Source organism: Ceratotherium simum, chromosome 37 (genome assembly GCF_057802395.1).
Source record: "Ceratotherium simum simum isolate JZ-2026a chromosome 37, ASM5780239v1, whole genome shotgun sequence".
NCBI lineage: Eukaryota > Metazoa > Chordata > Mammalia > Perissodactyla > Rhinocerotidae > Ceratotherium > Ceratotherium simum.
Genome location: NC_141936.1, coordinates 8,079,796 through 8,097,764, shown reverse-complemented (window position 1 = coordinate 8,097,764; position 17,969 = coordinate 8,079,796). Strand labels below are relative to the sequence as shown.

Genomic DNA, 17,969 nt, shown 5'->3' with positions numbered 1-17,969 from the left:
AGATCTCACACTGTGTTTAGCCGCTGTTGTAGGTGAAAAGGAGGGTTATTAATGCCATGTCCCCTGTGTTCTGTCGTCAGTGTCAGCTGGGAGTGCTGCCCCTTGGCACCGGGAATGACCTGGCTCGCGTCTTAGGCTGGGGCTCGGCCTGCGATGACGACACCCAGCTCCCACAGATCCTGGAAAAGCTGGAAAGAGCCAGCACCAAGATGCTGGACAGGTGAGGCTGCACGAGAGGAGCTGCTCTGAGAGACAGGCACCTTGACCGGGTGTCCTGAACCAGGTGTCCTGCTCTGAGAGATAGGCACCTTAACCGGGTGTCCTGAACCAGGTGTCCTGCTCTGAGAGATAGGCGCCTTGACCGGGTGTCCTGAACCAGGTGTCCTGTCCTGAGAGAGAGGCACCTTGACCGGGTGTCCTGAACCATGTGTCCTGTCCTGAGAGACAGGCACTTTGACCGGCTGTCCTGAACCCAGGGTCCCTGGAAACCATAGGGTCCTCTGCGTTTATTTGTAAAAATTTGGCCTGAGCAGGAATTCTTTTTTCTGGTAGTCTTTAACTTTTGATCAGATTCTGAAAAAGGTAAGGACAAAACAGAGCAGATTAGGAACGGTGCCCTTGAGTGGTCAGGCCCTCTCAGGAGGCCCAGTGGGATCCACTGGGGCTGTTAGAGAAGGCGGCTCCGCCCTGATCTGACCCGTCAGCGAAGTCCTCCTTATTGCGTAGTCGAGCAATCCCATTTTCCCTTATTCTGTTCCCAGAAGCAGCTACGTTTTGGATAATTATTCTCTATGTGTTTAAAATATTTTGGCATGCTTCTTTTACCTCTGAGCTAGATGTATGAAATCCTGCTAATCACAGCCTTTGGCGAATTGGTGGTGTTGAAAACACGTCACCATCCCTCAGAGGACCTGTAGTTGTGATTGGCGGGTGTGACTTGAGCTGCCCTTCCCGTTTCTTCTCATTCAAGGGAGGCGTCTGTGCCTTTGTCCTGTGAGCGCTCACCCCCCAGAGCGCTGGCTGCTGGCCGCGTGACTTGAGGTCTGAGGAAAGGGAAACCCCTTTCTCCCAGCCCCAGCTGTTTGTGGGACACCTGCCACCTCCTTCAGCGGAGCGGCCGTGCCCTCTTGGTTGTGACATTAGTTCTCAGCTAAGTGAGGAGCCAAGTGATGGGACACGAGTCGAGATAAACGGCTTACGAATCAAGTTAGAGTTGCCGTCAGATCAAGTCCTGGGCCACGAAGTGGGAGGTGCAGGGCCCGTTCTGGGGGCTGGAGCCACCCCGCTGAGGGCTGCCTTCTTCTGTGTGTACAGGTGGAGCGTCATGGCCTACGAGACCAAACCGCCCCGGCAGGCCTCCTCCTCCACGGTCACGGAAGACTTCGGCGAGGGTTCCGAGGTATTTCCGTCGCCCCCCCGCATGATCTCCCTGTCCTCCTGAGCAGTTAGCACTGCGCCCCCGCCCTGTGGCGATGAGCCGCTCCTTCAGCTTCCTGCCCTGCGCCAGACCCACACAGGTGCAGGGTCAGCCCCAGGCTGAGCTGGAGCTGCGTGGATTCTCACTGCCCCTCGGGCTTTGGGGGCTTCCCAGGGTGGGGTTATCCGAGGATTTGAGATCCTTCGTGACAACAGTCTCCGGGGACTTCCCTCTCTCCCAGTGTACACTCTTCCTGCTGCTCCATCTGCGTGGGGAGGGCCCTGTGCGAGGCTGCCATCACTGCCCCCAGCCCTGAGCCCCGTCTCGTTCCACCTCCTCAGTAACCACTTCTGCTGTCCACCCGCCTTCCTGTCCGCACCCTTGCAGTTCGCCTGTGCTAGTTCATTGTTTAGCTCTTTTCATTTCATGGTTGTTTCTGTGATGTAACGGTTCCATCAGGCCTAGACTTTGCCTAGACTGGGCCAGCGCTGGGCGCGTAGCTGCGCTCGTCCCCACTGGGAGAGCTGCCTGCTAGCTGAGCAGGATGGAGGAGTCTGCCAAGGGCTGTCTCCCCGCCAGAGGGGTCAAAGACCGTGGGCCAGGCAGTAGTCGGCAAACTATGGCCCGCAGGCCAAATCTGCCGGGCCTGTTTTGGCATGGCCTGTGAGCAGAGAGTGGTCTGTACGTTTTGAGAGCGGGAGAGCACGTGTGCAAAGCCTAAAGTATTGATTGTCTGGCCTCTAGTAAAGTTTGCTGACCTCGGGCTAGGGGCTGAAGGGAGGGCTCATCACACGGGGTTAGAGCTCCCACTGCAGCAGGCAGAGGGGAGGGGGGAAGGGAGGATTCACCCGAGAGGACGGGCCAGGGCCAGGCTCCCAGCCAGGTGGAGAAACATGTTGTCCACTGAGAGTGAAACCCGACTTGGGGAACCCTGCCTATCGACTGTGCTGCCGTAAGCATGAAATGGGATTAAAGATCGTAGTTCTAGCACAGGCCGGTGCTGTTGAATCTCAGGCTAAAGAAGCTCGAGCTGTTACTAAGATTTTATTGACGTGTCCTTTTTTATTAAGATCCATCGTCCACGGCTTGACAAAGCTTTTGAAATCCTTCAGATAGCACTATCGAGTCTCAGATTAGCGTGTGAGGCCTGGGCCAGCAGGGGCAGTGGGTGAGCAGTTCTCTGGGACTCCGTCATGGAGCTTTCAATCAGAGACTGACAGTCACCCCGCCCTGTTTTGGGGCGATTGTAGGTGCAGCAAATTCTCTTCTATGAAGACTCAGTCGCAGCCCATCTTTCTAAAATCCTGACCTCCGACCAGCACTCGGTGGTGATCTCATCTGCGAAGTGAGTAGCCAGCGGCCTTGGGGGAGCCAGGGGTCAACCATGCAGGGTGCCCAGTTCCCAGCCAGAACTGTCTCTCTAGAAGGATCTTTCCACGTTTCCACCCACAGAGTGCTCTGCGAGACAGTGAAGGACTTTGTGGCTCGAGTGGGGAAGGCCTACGAGAAGGCAACCGAGAGCTCAGAGGAGTCAGAGGTCATGGCCAAGAAGGTCTGTCCTCTGGGCACCTGGGTAGGAGGGTGTCAGGACAGAGAAGCACTCCGTTCCATTCCATTCGTTTCTCGTCCAGTGCTCTGTCCTGAAAGAGAAGCTGGATTCTCTCCTCAAGACCTTGGATGACGAGTCCCAGGCCTCGTCCTCTCTGCCCACCCCGCCGCCCACCATTGCCGAGGAGGCAGAAGACGGAGATGGGGCGGGCGGCGGCTGCGGCTCCACTGGGGACCGCTCGGTGGGGTCAGCGTGCCCAGCCCGGCCGCAGATATTTCGGCCTCGGGAACAACTCATGCTAAGAGCCAACAGCCTGAAGAAAGCGATCCGCCAGATCATAGAACACACAGAGAAAGGTAGCTGGTTTCTTACTAACGAGGTAGCTTTCTCCGGCAGGCACTGGGCTCCCCGTTTCCCCTGAACATGGTGACAGACAAAAAGGTGTCCACTGTGTAGGCCAAGCCCAGATGGCCCAAGGTCACTTCCAGCCTGTCTGGTGTACCTCTGCCTGACACGTGGTGGCACCTCCCAGCTGAGAGCGTGCTGGGGAACGTTTCTCTGTGTTCACCTGCTAGTGTCTGATGTAAAGACCCTGACTGTGGAGGGAGCACCCTGGGATTCCAGAAAGGGGAAGGCAGAGCCAAGAGGGCGCCCCCAGCTGGTGGAAGGGAGCCTTTCAAGGGCTTGTGCAGGGAGCATGTTGGAGAAACTGATCTGTGGGTGAGGCCCCACTCCCCAGAAGGGTCCTGACCTGTGGCAGCTTGGCTAGCCCTCGGGCAGCAGCAGCGGGTTATACAGTGTGGCCTTGTCCAGTTAGAGGTGGGGCTGTCCCTGGGTGGGGGGCACGTTCTGAGGAGAGCCTTGGCGCTTAAAACTGAAGCACTCTGAGGACACCCAGAGAGGAAGGCCCTGTGCCCAGGAGAGAGGTGGGCCTGGGCCCGAGTTGGTGGGTGAGGCCCTAAGTCGAAGGACGGAAAGAGAGGCTAGGCTGGTATAGCTGCATCAAGGGGTCAGAGGCCGTGAGCCAGGGGCAGTGGTCAGAGAAGTGGGAGGAGCAGCTGCACCGTGGTGTCCGAGGCAGGGGCTGGCTGCAGTCGTGGAGGGGGCCCAGGCCTGCACAGGTCATCGGCCTGATGGCCAGGCTGCCACTGCTGAGTGTCCACCATCAGCCTTGGGGAGGTGGGTAGACCTGCACAGGATTAAAGACTCGCCTGGTCGATCGCTCCCCTTTTCCGGACTCAGGTTTGCTAAGCTTTGAAGAGAACACTGGAAAACCACATTGACCTGTGATTTCACTGCCTCCAACCTCACTTGGACCCCCTTGTCTTTGGTCTGTCTTCTCTCTTGTTACGCTCAGAAACCATTTCATACTTTTTCCACTCACTCCAGACCCTTTCCCAGCCCTCACCTTTTGCACTCTGAGTGGACTGACTTCCTACTTCAGTGAGAATAATGTCGTGACCTCCCACCCACACACTGGCGTGTGCGCACCGCCCTCCTCTGGGGTGCACATTGCCCTCCTCTGGGGTGCACATTGCCCTCCTCTGGGGTGTACACCGCCCTCCTCTGGGGTGTGCACACCGCCCTCCTCTGGGGTGTACACCGCCCTCCTCTGGGGTGTACACCGCCCTCCTCTGGCGTGTGCACAGTGCCCTCCTCTGGGGTGTACAACGCCCTCCTCTGGGGTGTACACCGCCCTCCTCTGGCGTGTACACCGCCCTCCTCTGGCGTGTACACCGCCCTCCTCTGGCGTGTGCACAGTGCCCTCCTCTGGGGTGTACAACGCCCTCCTCTGGGGTGTGCACACCGTCCTCCTCTGGCTGACAGTCAGGTGGGCCCTGTCATGTTCTCCTCGGGGATGCTCTGGGCTCTCGCTCTATCGCTAACCTTCTCTCCACATCTTCCAGCTTTTCTGTTCTCTGTCTCCCCAGCCTGTTGGCATGAGTGCCAGGTGCCCATTGTACTTGCAGTGTGCTAGGACCGGGGAGAGTGAGGGGCAGGGTGGGAGCCTGGGGGTCTAAGCCTTCAGCTGAGGGGACATTTGAGGAAAAATCAAACTGTGAGGTGAAGAGGAGAGCCTGTGTTCAGCAGGAACTCGTCAGCCTGGCGTCATCTGCGGTTGATACCCACACATTCAGCTGCAAACGGTTTTTCTTTGCACAGCTGTTGACGAGCAGAACGCCCAGACCCAAGAACAGGAGGGCTTCGTCTTAGGTCTCTCTGAGTCAGAGGAGCAGACAGACCTGAAGTCGGACGACAGAGCGTGCCACAGTGAGAGCTGTGGGGTCGGCAAGGGCAGGAGCCTCCGCAGAGGTACCAGCCCTCCCTGGTGACCTTCAGCACCGTGATTGGGCCTTTTGGGTTTGCGATACTCAGAACACGTGCCGAGGGAAGTTTTAGGATGCTTTCTCACTCTTGCTTTGGCTGCTTGGCGGTATGAAAAGCCAGGGACGCGTGGCCTTTTCTGTGCCCCACCTGCTGTATGCCGTTTGTCTGGTGGAGGCCTGGCAGGACCCTTCGAGGGCCCGGTGGGGAGCCTGGGGGCCTTGCTGCTGAGGAATGTGCTTTCCTCGGAACCTCCCTGTGCACCTCAGTCAGACCCAATGAGTCTCACGGTCTATGGGTTCTCCCTGTGCACCATGGGTCCCAACCCAGGGTGCAGGGCCTCCTGGCTACAGCCAGCCATATGCCGTGCACGTGCACAGTTCACTGCAGTCAGAGCCGTCCTTGCCTGGACACCATCCAGCCCCACGGGCCATCTGCCTGGGGACCCTTACCCCTCCTGGGACAGCCCCCCAGCCCAGGGTCCCGATGTGAAGTGCCCCCTCCCTCCTGACTGCGTGCAGCCACCTCTCTCATAGCCTGGACAAGCCCCTGGGAGGTATATTGCTTCTCAGAACTCTGCTCTGCCCGTGTATGGGCTCTCACGGCCCCAAGTGGGATTAGGGGTTGGTCCCTCTGTGCCTGTCCAGCACCCCAGTGACCTATGTCACCCTCTAGAAGGGAATCCAGACCCCCTCGCCTCTCCGTACCCTCTCCCTGCTCCTGCTCTCTCTCTGGGCTTCTTCATTTGTCTTTGCCCTCTACCTAGAGCTAACCGGTGGCTCATAACCATCCCTGGCTTCCCTCGGCGCTTCCACTCGGTTGTTTGTCTAGCAAGCTCTCCCAGTGGTTCAGTCATGTTCTATTTTGGACAGTCTTACAACTTTCTTTTCTGTTTTTATAGTGTCCAAATCCCCGTGTGAAAAGTTGATAAGCAAAGGGAGTTTGTCACTGGGCAGTTCTGCCTCTCTCCCTCCGCAGTCAGGAAACCGGGACGGCCTGCCAGCACTGAACACGAAGATCCTGTTCCCACGTGAGTGTCCCCCCGAGGCGGGCCAGAGTCAGCAGCACCCGCTCAGTGGCACCCCGTGTCTGGAGGAGGGGCGCAGGTGGGGCGCTAACGTGTGGACGTGTGAGGTCCGGGCCTGTCGCTTTGGCACTGGGTCTGTGGGAATCAGTGAGACGGGGTCCCTGTCCTCCAAGAGTTTATGGGTCCATAGGAGAGAGGGACAGAATTTCAAAGTTACATCATGGTGTGGAAAGTGCTGTTATTTATTACAAAGGGCAGATAGCACCCAAATCACTGCCAGGGGGCCCAGGAAGACGTCCTGAAGGAGGTGATACTTGAGCTGGGTGCTGGAGGAGAAGTAGGAGTTACCCCGCGTGGAAGGAGGGGGCAGGGGGTCCGTGGGACCGCCCGTTCCTTCTAGCTGATGGCAGGAGGAGCACAACCAGCCGCTAGGAGGGTCGGCCCAGTCCTCCCTCCCTTCTTGGCTTTCATTTTGCCCAGGGTCAAGTCGAGGCAGCTCCTGTTGCTTCTTCCCTCGGGAAATTGTGACAGTACTTTGTCTCTGCAAATGGAAGGGATGGTACAGGGGTTGAAATTGCCAATAAGACTCCCTTAACCAGCTCAGGTAGAGTCCTGAGGCCTCCTGCCCAGGTAGAGCACACGCCACACCCTCTGCTCCTGTAAGTGACTTGGCAATTTCTAGTCAATCTCAACTGAATAGAAAGAAAATTCCAGAAGCCCTTGGGAAATGAGGCTGATGAGAATTATTTGGTTCATCAGTGACCGATTTCACTGGAAGGGGTGGATTAGAACATTCAGAAGCAGGGCTCCATCTCTGCCTTCATGTTTATGATTTCACATTTTTTAGATTGGTGCAGGTTCCTGGAGGGTTCTGGTCGCCTGGAGTGTTCCTTGGTGTTTAACTGTTTCTCGTGAATTTCGCCTTATAAAGCTGTACAACTGGACTCTCAGATTAGTTGTGCTAAGAGATGATTTTGGTGGAGTTTCTTCCGTTTAATGAGAACTGTCTTTATAAGCCGTTTTTTACGTCTGACAGGTGCTGGTTTCTACCACCCAGAGTATTTATTTTTGTTCCATAAGTATGGATTGATGAGGGTGATTTTTGACCTGAAACCATGTATCGTCAAAATTTGGACCTATTCATACATTATTTTAGAAACATTTAGTTGTAATGATGTCCTGAAGAACACACGTCCGTCAGCCCAAGGACGCGCGCATCCCTGAACACATGACTCCTAACCGGTGCCGTCTTTCCTGTTGTCTCCCTCGCAGACGTGCGGGCTGGAATGTCTGGTTCCTTGCCGGGAGGCTCTGTCATCAGTCGCTTATTGATTAATGCTGATCCCTTTAACTCCGAACCAGAAAACCTGTGAGTACGGGGTGAACCAAATGGTCATGTTGTTAGGAGAATTCAGGAGCGTAGAAAACGGATTGGAATTAACTAGAGAAATTTGTGAACAGCCGACTGGGGGACCCCTTTCCAGTGGTGGTAGCTGATCAGGAAAACCTAGAAATTGTGAAGCCTCAGCTAAGGGGTGTGGTTGGAAACTTCCTGCGACGGGCCGGAGCCTGTCCTGGCTTGTTCCTGACTTCCCTCAGAGGCCATGCGCCAGTGGCTTCTCAGCATACCTACCGTTCTGGGGTTTTCCGCAGGTTCAGAAACTCCTTTTGGGAACTGCCTTTGCACTTGTTCTTTGCTGTCACCTCCAGATTGTTACTCTCCAGTGTCCTTGGTTGGGCGCCTGTTGGCACCTTTTCCTGACAACCTTCCTTCTCCGCTCTTGCTCTTCTGCTGTTCTGTTCTCCCTGGTTAGTGATGCGGAGTCAGATTCCGGGGCTAGAAGCTCCCCTTGTGATCCGCAGAGAGAGACCGTCCCGGGTTTAGACTTGTAGGGAAGAAAGTTCTGATGCTGTTCTGTGCTCCTCGTGCTGTATCCTCTGCCCAGTTTTCAAGGCAGTGAGGACTTGTATACAGCAGGTTGGTGGAGTCTGTTCATGTGTATATAGAGGCCATTGGGGATACAAATGGTACATTGAAAATCTACATTTTTCTTCCTGCTGTCTGATGGCAAGTTCTGGGCAGCTGTCGGCGAGTGGCAGTCGTTACAAGTTGCCGGACTTGCACAGCCTTGTCTGGTGTGGTGGGGGAGAGTAACAGCGAGAACCGTGCGGTTTACAGAAACCCTGGGTTTTGGGAACGCAGAGCTGGAAGTGTGCAGAGTGGGAGCCTCTGCTGCGCCAGTTTGCCAGAGCGGCCTTGGTTCAGATGCCTGGTGCCAGGTGCTGGCTGGGCTGGACTCCTCAGCGTCCTTGGCTCTGCCTCGCCTGCCTCCTGCCTGTCTGCTCCTCACGCCAGGCCCCTCCTGTGCCCGCCCACTCCGGGTCTGACTGAGGCTCTGGTCCTGACCCTTCCTGATGCTGTTTTCCTCAGTGAGGCCAGAGCCGTAGCCTCCGTGAGCATCGCCCACAGGGCTTCCGGAACTAGATGTTTCGTCGTTTCCTTCACCTGAGGTCACTGAAGCTCCATGTTGGGCAGCTGAGGTGTTGGTCTCTCTTCAGACAGGCTGAGACTCCTCCCTCACCTGGAGGGACAAAGCTGTGCTCCTCCCTCCACCCAGCAGTGTGACAGGGTTGTCCCGCGGGGACCCAGGACTTGTGGTCACTCCACCTTTGCCTGCGATGGCCTCTGGGAGCCTGGCCATCTCCCGCTTCCCAGGCAGGTGCTGCCCCTCCTCCCCAGGCCCCGAGCCCGGTCTCTCCACCCCCTTCCCTGTCCCTGAGCGAGTCTTCTGGGCTGGATCCCTCTCTCTTCCCAGGAGCTATACATGCTGGTCAGCACGTGGTCTCCAGCTCAGAACACAGCTCTGTCCCAGAGCTTTGCTCCCCCTCAGCTGTTAGCACTCGGACTAGATGTGTCATAAACACATGTGCACGTGGCGACTGCATGTTCTCAGAGCAGACTGCAAAAGCCTGTTATCCTAAAACGTAGCAGAGTCTGGCCCCAGCAGTATTCTGCGCCCACCCACCCTGTGGAGTCTGTGGGGGTGCTTCCACCAGGAACATCAGGAATGTACTTTCCTTCTTGCTGCTTCCTCTGGGTGGGGATCAGGGCCTCCTCCCTTCACCCACCTGCCCTGGAGGGACACCAGAGTCTGCGGCACCTGGGTGTGACCCCTGTGGCTGTGGTAATGGGGGGTCCGGCTCCTGTAGCAGGAGGGCGGGGCCGGGCGGGAGCTGTACTAGCAGCCGGGGGAGTTGCGGCGGACGGGCTGCCCGCTGGACGGGCTTAGGGCTGAGAAGCCGGAGTGAAATGTGTCTTCTCAGTGGTGGACCAGGAAGGGAGTGCTGTTGTCCCAGGGCAGGGATGGACCTCCTCAGATTTGGGGACTACTTTGGTTGGGTCTAGGCATGTTTGGGGAACGTTCGGAGATCCAGAGTTCAAGCGTGTGTGTGTGCGTGCACCAGCGTTATCATCAGGTGTAACGTTGCTGGTGGGAATGTAAGACGGTGCAGCGTTTTGGAAAAGTCTGGCGGTTCCTCAAAACCTAGGGTTTCCATGTGGCCCAGCAGTTCCCCTCCTGGGCAGATCCCCAGGAGAAATGAAACATGTCCATGCTAAGCGTGTGTACCGATGTTAACAAGTAGTGCCCCAAAGTGAAACAACCCAGGTGTCCATCAGCTGGCGAATGGACAAACAAAATGTGGTGTATCCACACAGTGGACTGTTATTTGGCCATTAAAAGGGATGAGGTACTGAACACGGACGACCTTGAAAACATCGTGCTCGGTGAAAGGAGTCAGACACAAAGGGCCACATATTGTGATTCCATTTACATGCAATGGCTAGAGGAGGCAGATCGGTAGAGACAGGGAGTAGATTAGTGGTTGCTGGGGGCTGGGAAGGGGGGTGTTGATCGTTAAAGCGTGTGGGCTTTCTTTTTGGGGTGATGAGATGTTCTAAAATTGTAGTGATGGTTACATGACTGTGAATACAATAAAAATCACTGACTTGCACATTTTAAATGGGTAAATTATAAGGTATGTGAATTATATCTCAGTAAAGCTGTTACCTAAAAAAAAAGCTGTGCGTTTTGTCCTCAGGAAGAAATGCTTAGAGGTTGGGAGGCTGTGAAGTAAAACTGCTGAGCAGAGTTGTTTTAATCAGTCTGACCCCCCTCTGCAGAGAGTACTACACGGAGAAGTGTGTCATGAACAATTACTTTGGCATCGGCCTGGATGCCAAGATCTCCCTGGACTTCAACAACAAGCGAGACGAGCACCCGGAGAAGTGCAGGTGGGTGACGGCCTTGTGCGCCCTCCGTCCTTCCCATCTTCCTCGTTTCTCCTTCTGGGGAGTAAGGCAATTTCTGGAGTCAGCGCGTTGGAGAGTGTGCAGAGTGCTGAGGCAGAAGACAAACATGGAGCCTGATTGCCTTGTTGTCAGACAGGGAGGTGCTTTCATAAGGTGTGGGTGGGAGCAGGTGAAAGTCCAAGAGGCCAGCCTGGAGAGGAGGGTTCCAGCCCTAGGGTTGGCCAGGTCGGGGCAAATTCAACACAGAAAACCAGTAACTGTAGTCAATCAGAACGGCTGAGTCTCTCATGAAAGTTGTAAGTCTGTGATGATGCTGTAAAGGGCAGGTAACGTAAGGTATGCTATGAAGTTATTGTGCCAGATACGTGAGTCCCAGCATCGTTGGTCAGCAATCTGTGTGTTCGTCACCACACCAGCCAACAGGGCCCATGAGAACTCACCCCTCTGTAGCAAGACGGCCACCTGAGAGGTCCCCAAGGGGTTTTGCCGGGGATGTTCAGTTTCTTCTCCTAAATTACCACCTACTTGCTATTCTGGCCTGGGGAGAGGATGGAGAGAAGTGGGAAGGTTTCCTCCCAGGCTGAAGTAGAAATTCCCTCTCCTCCGTGGAAACACGGGAAGTGGAAGTTAATGTCTCCCACCCCACCCCACCCTGATGCCCTGGAGGAAGACACCGTTTAGGTGTGGCATCCTGGGAGAACTAGAGAGGGAGAAACTAGAGTGGAGTTGGGGCAGAGGACGGCCGTGGGTGCAGGAGTCAGGTGGCCCCTTGCTGGAGAGCCTGCAAACCTGCCCGTTTGCCCCATCTGGTCTGCGTCCCCGCCTGGTGCCATTGTCACTTGGAGGGGAGACGCTGGGGCAGCTGGATGGGAGAGAGTCACACTCACACCCGAGGAGTTGCCCAAATGTGTGGTTGGAAATTTCTAGGAAAACAAAACCAGGCTTAAGGACTCAAAAAACCTTTGAGCCCTGGGGCTCTTGAATGGAGGAAAACGGCTCAGTGGTCCCCAGGGGCATCCCTGCTGCACAGCACGTGCTGGTGAACCCGAATTGTTTCAAGACACCCCCATTAGTCTGAAAAATAACTGAAAAAGGCGTTAAAATGCACATAATTTAGCAGAGTAAAGTAGGCGAGGAGCAGGGCCACGTGTGGTACATTTTTAGAACCCTGGGAGCCTGGCATACCCGTCCCTGGGTTCACAGTGAGAGCTTTGAGAAGGTCTGCTTAGAAAAGTGCCTCTTTCCTGACGAGGTCATTGGGGACATTGGCAGAGAGGCCACTGCCAAGAACTTCTGGAGCTCAGGAGTGGGGACAAGCTGCATCCAGGCTAAGGGGTCCACTGGGTGAGTTTCAGGAGGGAGGTGCCCGCTGTGCAGGTGGAGTGAAGGGAGCCAGTCATCTCCCCGTAGATCTAGTACCTAGAGAAGACTGAGGCAGGGGGCTCATGCGTTCGCCATCAGTACGTGCAGATCTGGGAAATATGGAGATTATTTTCTCCTTTGTGCTTTTCTGTGCTTTCCAGATTTTCTGCGGAAAGCCTAATTTTTAGAGTCAGAAAAAAATCACAGTATACATTTTTGTCAAGTTCTGTAATGTCTTAACTTTTTTACCTTTCAGGGTATGCTTACTTTCTTGGGAAATGTTACCTTTTAGCAGAATTTCCTGTCAATAACTGTATCTCTTTACACGTATCTTACATAGGTGCGTAACAAGATCACGCCCTTCCTTAAGGCGGCGCTGCTGTAGGGCATTGCTGAGTCTGGCCGGCTTGTGGTCAGACGTTGTTCCTACGCTTTGAACAGTGACTGGTTAACTGTGTGAAGAAAGCCACGATCCCTGTCTGTTCTGTGCTTTCTATCTCTAGGAGTCGAACCAAGAACATGATGTGGTACGGAGTCCTCGGAACCAAAGAGCTGCTGCACAGAACCTACAAGAACCTGGAGCAAAAGGTGCTGCTGGAGGTGAGCAGGAGGGGCCTCCCGCAGCTGCGGGCGGTCGGTCGGGCCTGTGTGGTCTCCTGTTCGTCTTCTCCTGACGGAGCGCAGTCCCCCCCCCTGCCCTGTTGGCCCCTCGGTGGGAGCCCAGCTGCGACTGTGGCCTCCTGGGCCCCAGGGGCGGATTGCTGGTGAAGAAGGCCGTGCATCTTGACGCCGTGCTTCTCTTTTCTTTCCTCTTCCTGCGTTTCTCCTGCTCAGTGTGACGGGCGACCCATCCCACTGCCCAGTCTCCAGGGAATCGCTGTCCTCAACATTCCCAGCTACGCCGGAGGGACCAACTTCTGGGGGGGCACCAAGGAAGATGATGTATGTATGGGGTGCTGGGGGAGTGTGGGCTCAATGGGGGAGAACCAGAGAGGCGGCCCCTTCAAGGAGTGTCAGCCACTTCAGGCCCCGACTCTCGGGGTGCTCTGTCATGATGTGGAGGGGTGGACAGAACAGCTCCCTTGTGCTGGCAGTGGGGGTACAGTGGAGAACAAGGCATAGGGTCCCCCGCTCACCAGAAGGATGGCCGAGCAGATGTGGTCACAGGCACAGGTGTGATGCAGAAGCCGGGCCCAACCCTGACCTGGGTCGGTCTGGGATGGCTTTTAGGAGGAAGGGATGTCTACGCTGAGACCTGAAGGATGACTTGGGGTTGGCCAGGGCAGGTGGAGGGAGGGGAGGGATGGGGAGGCTGTTCCAGGCAGAGGGAACAGTGTATGTGAAGACTTAGTGACAAGACAGGGCACGGTGCGTGGAGGAAGTTCTCCGACGGCGGTGTGCAGCGGGTGGAGTGCAGAAAAGTTAGAACTCTCGTGGGGCTGTGTAGGCTGGGGAAGAAGTTTGGAATTTAGTCTAAGAACTGTGGGAGGCATTGATGGGTTTTAACTAGGGGCATGGCTTCCTCCGTACATAAGAGCTAATGAAAATAGTTAACACATTGCACAGTTAACACGTGCTGGTGGCTAGTCTGGCACTCTGCGTGTGTTAATGCAGTCCTTGTAACAACCCCTTGAAGAACATGCCACTTTATCCCCATTTTACAGATGGGGAAACTGAGGAAGGGGGAAATTAAGTAACTTGCCCAAGCCCACACACATGGCTAGTAAGGGGCAGATCTGGGATTTGATCCCAGGCAGCTGGTGTCAGGATCTGTACCAGAAGCCCTCAGTAGCAGATTCACCCCCTAGCTGCTGCTTCAGTTAGGACGCACCACCTCCTTGTGGTGGGCCTGTCTGGCTCTAACCGCTGCAGCAGCCCCCGAGACTGAGAGCCCTGCATGTGGGGGCCGTGTCCAGGGAAGGTGGGAGCAGAGGTTAGCCTTAACACCGGCCCTTCAGACTTTTGCAGCCCCGTCGTTCGATGATAAGATTCTGGAGGTGGTCGCGGTGTTTGGCAGTATGCAGATGGCTGTGTCGCGGGTCATCAAGCTGCAGCATCACCGGATTGCCCAGGTACTGGCCGTGCTCCTGGAGCGGGGAGGGCTGTGCCCTCCTTGCTAGATGAACTCCTGGTGCACAGAGCCCAAGAGAACGGGCGCTTTTCCAGGACCGCCCATAACCCTGCTTCCTGGTCCCGAGCCCCTTCTCACCTGCTGTATTAGGCAGTTAAAAAACACTTTCAGAATTGGGGCTGATTTGTACCCCGCCTGAGCTGCCTGCCCTGGCTTTCTCTGGGGTCCCACCTGTGTCCTGCCCCTCCTGCTGTGGTGGGGTGAGGCGAGACAGGCCTGGCCTGAACTGGCCCCTGTGCCTGCAGCCTTCAGCAGCGGCAGCCTGAGTTTAGGGACAGAGTCTGAGCATGTGTGACCCGGGGAGCGAGTGTGGTCTTGCCCGGCTGCTCCAAGGCACAACTGGGGAGGGGACGCTGGGTGCAGGTTCCTCCTTATTTCTGGCGATGGGGTGGGAAGGGTCTGTCTCTGGGGTTGAGGAGGGCGGTGTTCTTATGCACAAGGACTCGGGGGGCTGATAGGCCCAGCTGACCTGAGCCCCAGGCTGTGATGGTCCAGTCCTTCCTGTGCCAGTCTGTCCCACAGTAGGCTGCTTGAATTTCATGGTTTTAACTCTTTGGCAGTATTTTTATCATGAAGAGGAACAGTGCGTTATTTATTTTTTTTTGTGAGGAGATCAGCCCTGTGCTAACATCTGCCAGTCCTCCTCTTTTTTTTTTTTTTCCTTTGCTGAGGAAGACTGTCCCTGGGCTAACATCTGTGCCCATCTTCCTCCACTTTATATGGGATGCCGCCACAGCATGGCTTGCCAAGCGGTGCGTCGGTGCGTGCCCGGGATCCGGGCCTGCAAACCCCAGGCCGCCGCAGCGGAGCGCGGGCACTTAACAGCTTGCACCACTGGCCGGCCCCAGGAACAGTGCGTTATTAACCACTCGTTGGGCATTTGCTCTGTTCTGAGAGTATTTGTACATGCCCAGGGGCCCTTGACTCTTGGTCATCACGAGTCCCCACCCCGGGCCTGGCGCTTGTGTCTGACCACTGAGTTCTCACCGTGATCACAGATGCAGTGCTGGGTGAGGGGACAGTGGGCAGGATGGGTCAGACCGTCGGGTTCCATGAGCTGTGTCCAGACAGGGATGCTCTGACCACAGGGCGGGTCAGCTGTGGGTGTGTCCCCCAAGAGGTCTGCCGGTGTGTGCAGGGGTGTGTAGGACAGAAAGGCCCCTTGGTTCAGCTCGGTGCGCGAGTAACGGCTGTAACGTTTGCTCAGTGTCGCACGGTGAAGATTTCCATCCTGGGGGATGAGGGCGTACCTGTGCAGGTGGACGGAGAGGCCTGGATCCAGCCACCGGGATACATTCGGATCATCCACAAGAACCGGGCACAGACACTCACCAGAGACAGGGTAAGGAGGGCTGCCTGCGGGGGCCTGGACAGAAGGGCCCCAGGCTCACCTGCGGGCGCACTGTGCACCTTCCAGAAGAAGAGCCAGAGTTTTTAACGTTTTATTCTAGGAATTTATTTTTTTAGACGGAAGATTAAGCGAACAGGGCCATAATTTCTGGGACCATTCCTCCTCCCCCAGTGTAAAAGAGAACCCTGCCTCTCCCATCCTAGACGCTACCCTGCAGCGTCCCAGTAGTGTTTGTTCTTGGTGGACACCTGCCCCCCTCTTGAGGGAGCGATCGACAGTGTAATGCTGGGTTGCTGTGCCCTAGGCGTTTGAGAACACCCTGAAGTCCTGGGAAGACAAGCAGAGGTGCGAACTGCCTCGCCCTCCGTCTTGCTCTCTGCACCCGGAGATCCTGTCTGAGGAGGAGGCCACCCAGATGGACCAGTTTGGACAGGCGGCGGGAGAGCTCATCCACAGGTGGGCTGTTGCCTTCCCGCCGCGGTCAGCCTTCTCCCCCTGAGCATCTGGCCCCCAGTGGGACACAGGCGTTGAGTCCCTCCTCCGATCTCATTTGCTGGTCTGCTCCCTTCACGAGGCTGGGCGGGGTTTCTGCTCACCCTTGGCTGTGGTCTGTTTCCACTAATGGTCTTTCAGAGGTTGCTTGGAATTCATGTGGATGGAAGCTTAAAGCCCACATGTATTTTCAGAGCCAGCTCACAGATTTTAAAACCTATCCTGGATTCCTAGGAAGAGCAGTCCCCTTTACTTTATCCCAGAGAGCAGGTTTGTTATTAAAAAATAAACTTTATGGGCATTTAAAAAAAAAAAAGAAAAAAAAAGCAGCCAAAGGCGTTTTCTTCTCTTAGCCTTCGAGAAGCGGCTCCTGGAGCCACTGTGGACCTTCCAGCACGGTGGTCCCCGCTCTGCCACTGTCCATCGTCCCCACCTGCCCGGTGTGTCCCCTGCCGTCATGCCTCACTCTGGCAGGGTCGTGTCAGCCTGCTGACCTGTGCCCTCTCAGTTGCCACATCTGGTGACCTCTTTAGCCGCCGTCTGGTTCTCTTTCATGTGTACTCCACCTTCCTGCCTCAACGCTCCCTCCTGAGGCCGTGCGCGGGCCTGGTGCTCCTTGACCATCCCTCTGTGCTTCTCCCTGGCCTTCTCCTCTGCCCTCGCCGGAGCACTGCTGTCTGGCCGCTTCGGGGCTCTGCGTGTCCTTCCAGGCGGTCCTTCTCACACCCTCTCCCCAGGCATCAGGCTCTCGGCCAGTAGGTTGGGAGCTCTCTGGGTGCCCCAGAGGCATTTCTGGTTCAGTGTGGCCGTTCTGGCTCCACGTCCTTCTGTGAGCATGTCCCGTGCGCCGTGCTCTGTCTCAGGTGGTTGGCACCACCTCTGCCCCCCTCCTCCCCCCAGGCCTCCAACCAGTTCTTTCCCCATAACCCCATCAGTAACCAGGCTTGACTTTATTTCTTAAGTATTTATCCAGTTCCTTGCTGTGCAACAGGCTTCTAGCTGCCTCCTGTCTTCACTCTTGCCCCCTCAAAGCCTGTGGCAGCCCCGTGGTCTGCTGGAAAGGGGGACTACAGTCTGTCGGCAACTCCCCATTTCCCCAGGCTCAGGACAAGTTGCTCCCCAGTCCAGCCCACCCCACTGGCCTGCCTCGTGCTCTCCCTCTGCCCCCCCGGTGCTCTCGCAGTGCCCAGCCCTGTCACCAGCTGCATTTGTGTGGGTCCCTCGGGCAAGGGGCTGCTGCCTGGGGCCGTGTCCCGGGGTCTGAGCTGTTTGTTAAAGCAGGATTGTCCCCTTCAGAGGAGGGGCCTGTCCTCCCGGCTTGCAGAGCAGGGCAGGCACAGTCCCTTCCGGGAAGGGTCGGGGTCTCCACGCAGCTGCTTACCAGCTTGCTGTCTCACAAGGTGTAAGCCTCATTTTGGGCATTTTCCTCCCTGGTCGACCTGGAAAAACCTGGATTTTCACAGCACATTTCCCACGTAAGACCTCCTCTGTTTGCTGTTGGTCAGGAAATGGTCAGCAAGGTCATCGTGGCCGAGCCACGGTCCACGGGCTTGTGTTCACGCGAGGTGACGGTGCAGGCCACTTTGTGTGGTCTGACGATGCCGTGTTTCTCTCTAGCATCCGGGAGATCGCCCAGTCCCATCGAGCCGTGGAGCAGGAGCTCGCCCACGCCGTCAACGCCTGCTCCAAGTCCATGGACCGAGTGTACGGCAAGCCCAGAACCACGGAGGTACCTACGCTGTTCAGCTCTTCTCCTCTGGACCCCCGTCGCCCTCAGGCCTGCCACATGGTGTCTGTTCTGTTCCTCCAGGGGCTGAACTGCAGCTTCGTCCTGGAGATGGTCAGTAACATGAAAGCTCTGCGCAGCGAGACGGAGCTGCTGCTGGCCGGCAAGATGGCCCTGGTGAGCCGGGGGTCAGGCCCTCGCGAGCGTGCATGACCGTGGTCGCGTGGAGGGCAGCGCGTCTCAGTCCAGAATTCTAGACTCAGTGTCGGAAGGGGCC

At 56.3% G+C, this 17,969-nt stretch overlaps 1 protein-coding gene across 2 annotated transcripts in view; it reads left to right on the top strand.

Moving 5' to 3' along the window:
• Window positions 1–17,969, top strand: part of DGKD (diacylglycerol kinase delta) — a 111,181-nt gene that overhangs the window by 80,671 nt on the left and 12,541 nt on the right. For both annotated transcript variants that reach the window (XM_087424668.1, XM_087424667.1), the window contains exons 11-26: window positions 81–220; window positions 1,315–1,399; window positions 2,668–2,762; window positions 2,870–2,969; window positions 3,049–3,322; window positions 5,130–5,279; window positions 6,193–6,321; window positions 7,591–7,687; window positions 10,502–10,612; window positions 12,496–12,592; window positions 12,827–12,934; window positions 13,951–14,064; window positions 15,331–15,465; window positions 15,779–15,930; window positions 17,584–17,695; window positions 17,777–17,869. In XM_087424668.1, the coding sequence (XP_087280794.1) occupies window positions 81–220; window positions 1,315–1,399; window positions 2,668–2,762; window positions 2,870–2,969; window positions 3,049–3,322; window positions 5,130–5,279; window positions 6,193–6,321; window positions 7,591–7,687; window positions 10,502–10,612; window positions 12,496–12,592; window positions 12,827–12,934; window positions 13,951–14,064; window positions 15,331–15,465; window positions 15,779–15,930; window positions 17,584–17,695; window positions 17,777–17,869 (1,992 nt within the window). The remainder of the gene's footprint in view (window positions 1–80; window positions 221–1,314; window positions 1,400–2,667; window positions 2,763–2,869; window positions 2,970–3,048; window positions 3,323–5,129; window positions 5,280–6,192; window positions 6,322–7,590; window positions 7,688–10,501; window positions 10,613–12,495; window positions 12,593–12,826; window positions 12,935–13,950; window positions 14,065–15,330; window positions 15,466–15,778; window positions 15,931–17,583; window positions 17,696–17,776; window positions 17,870–17,969) is intronic.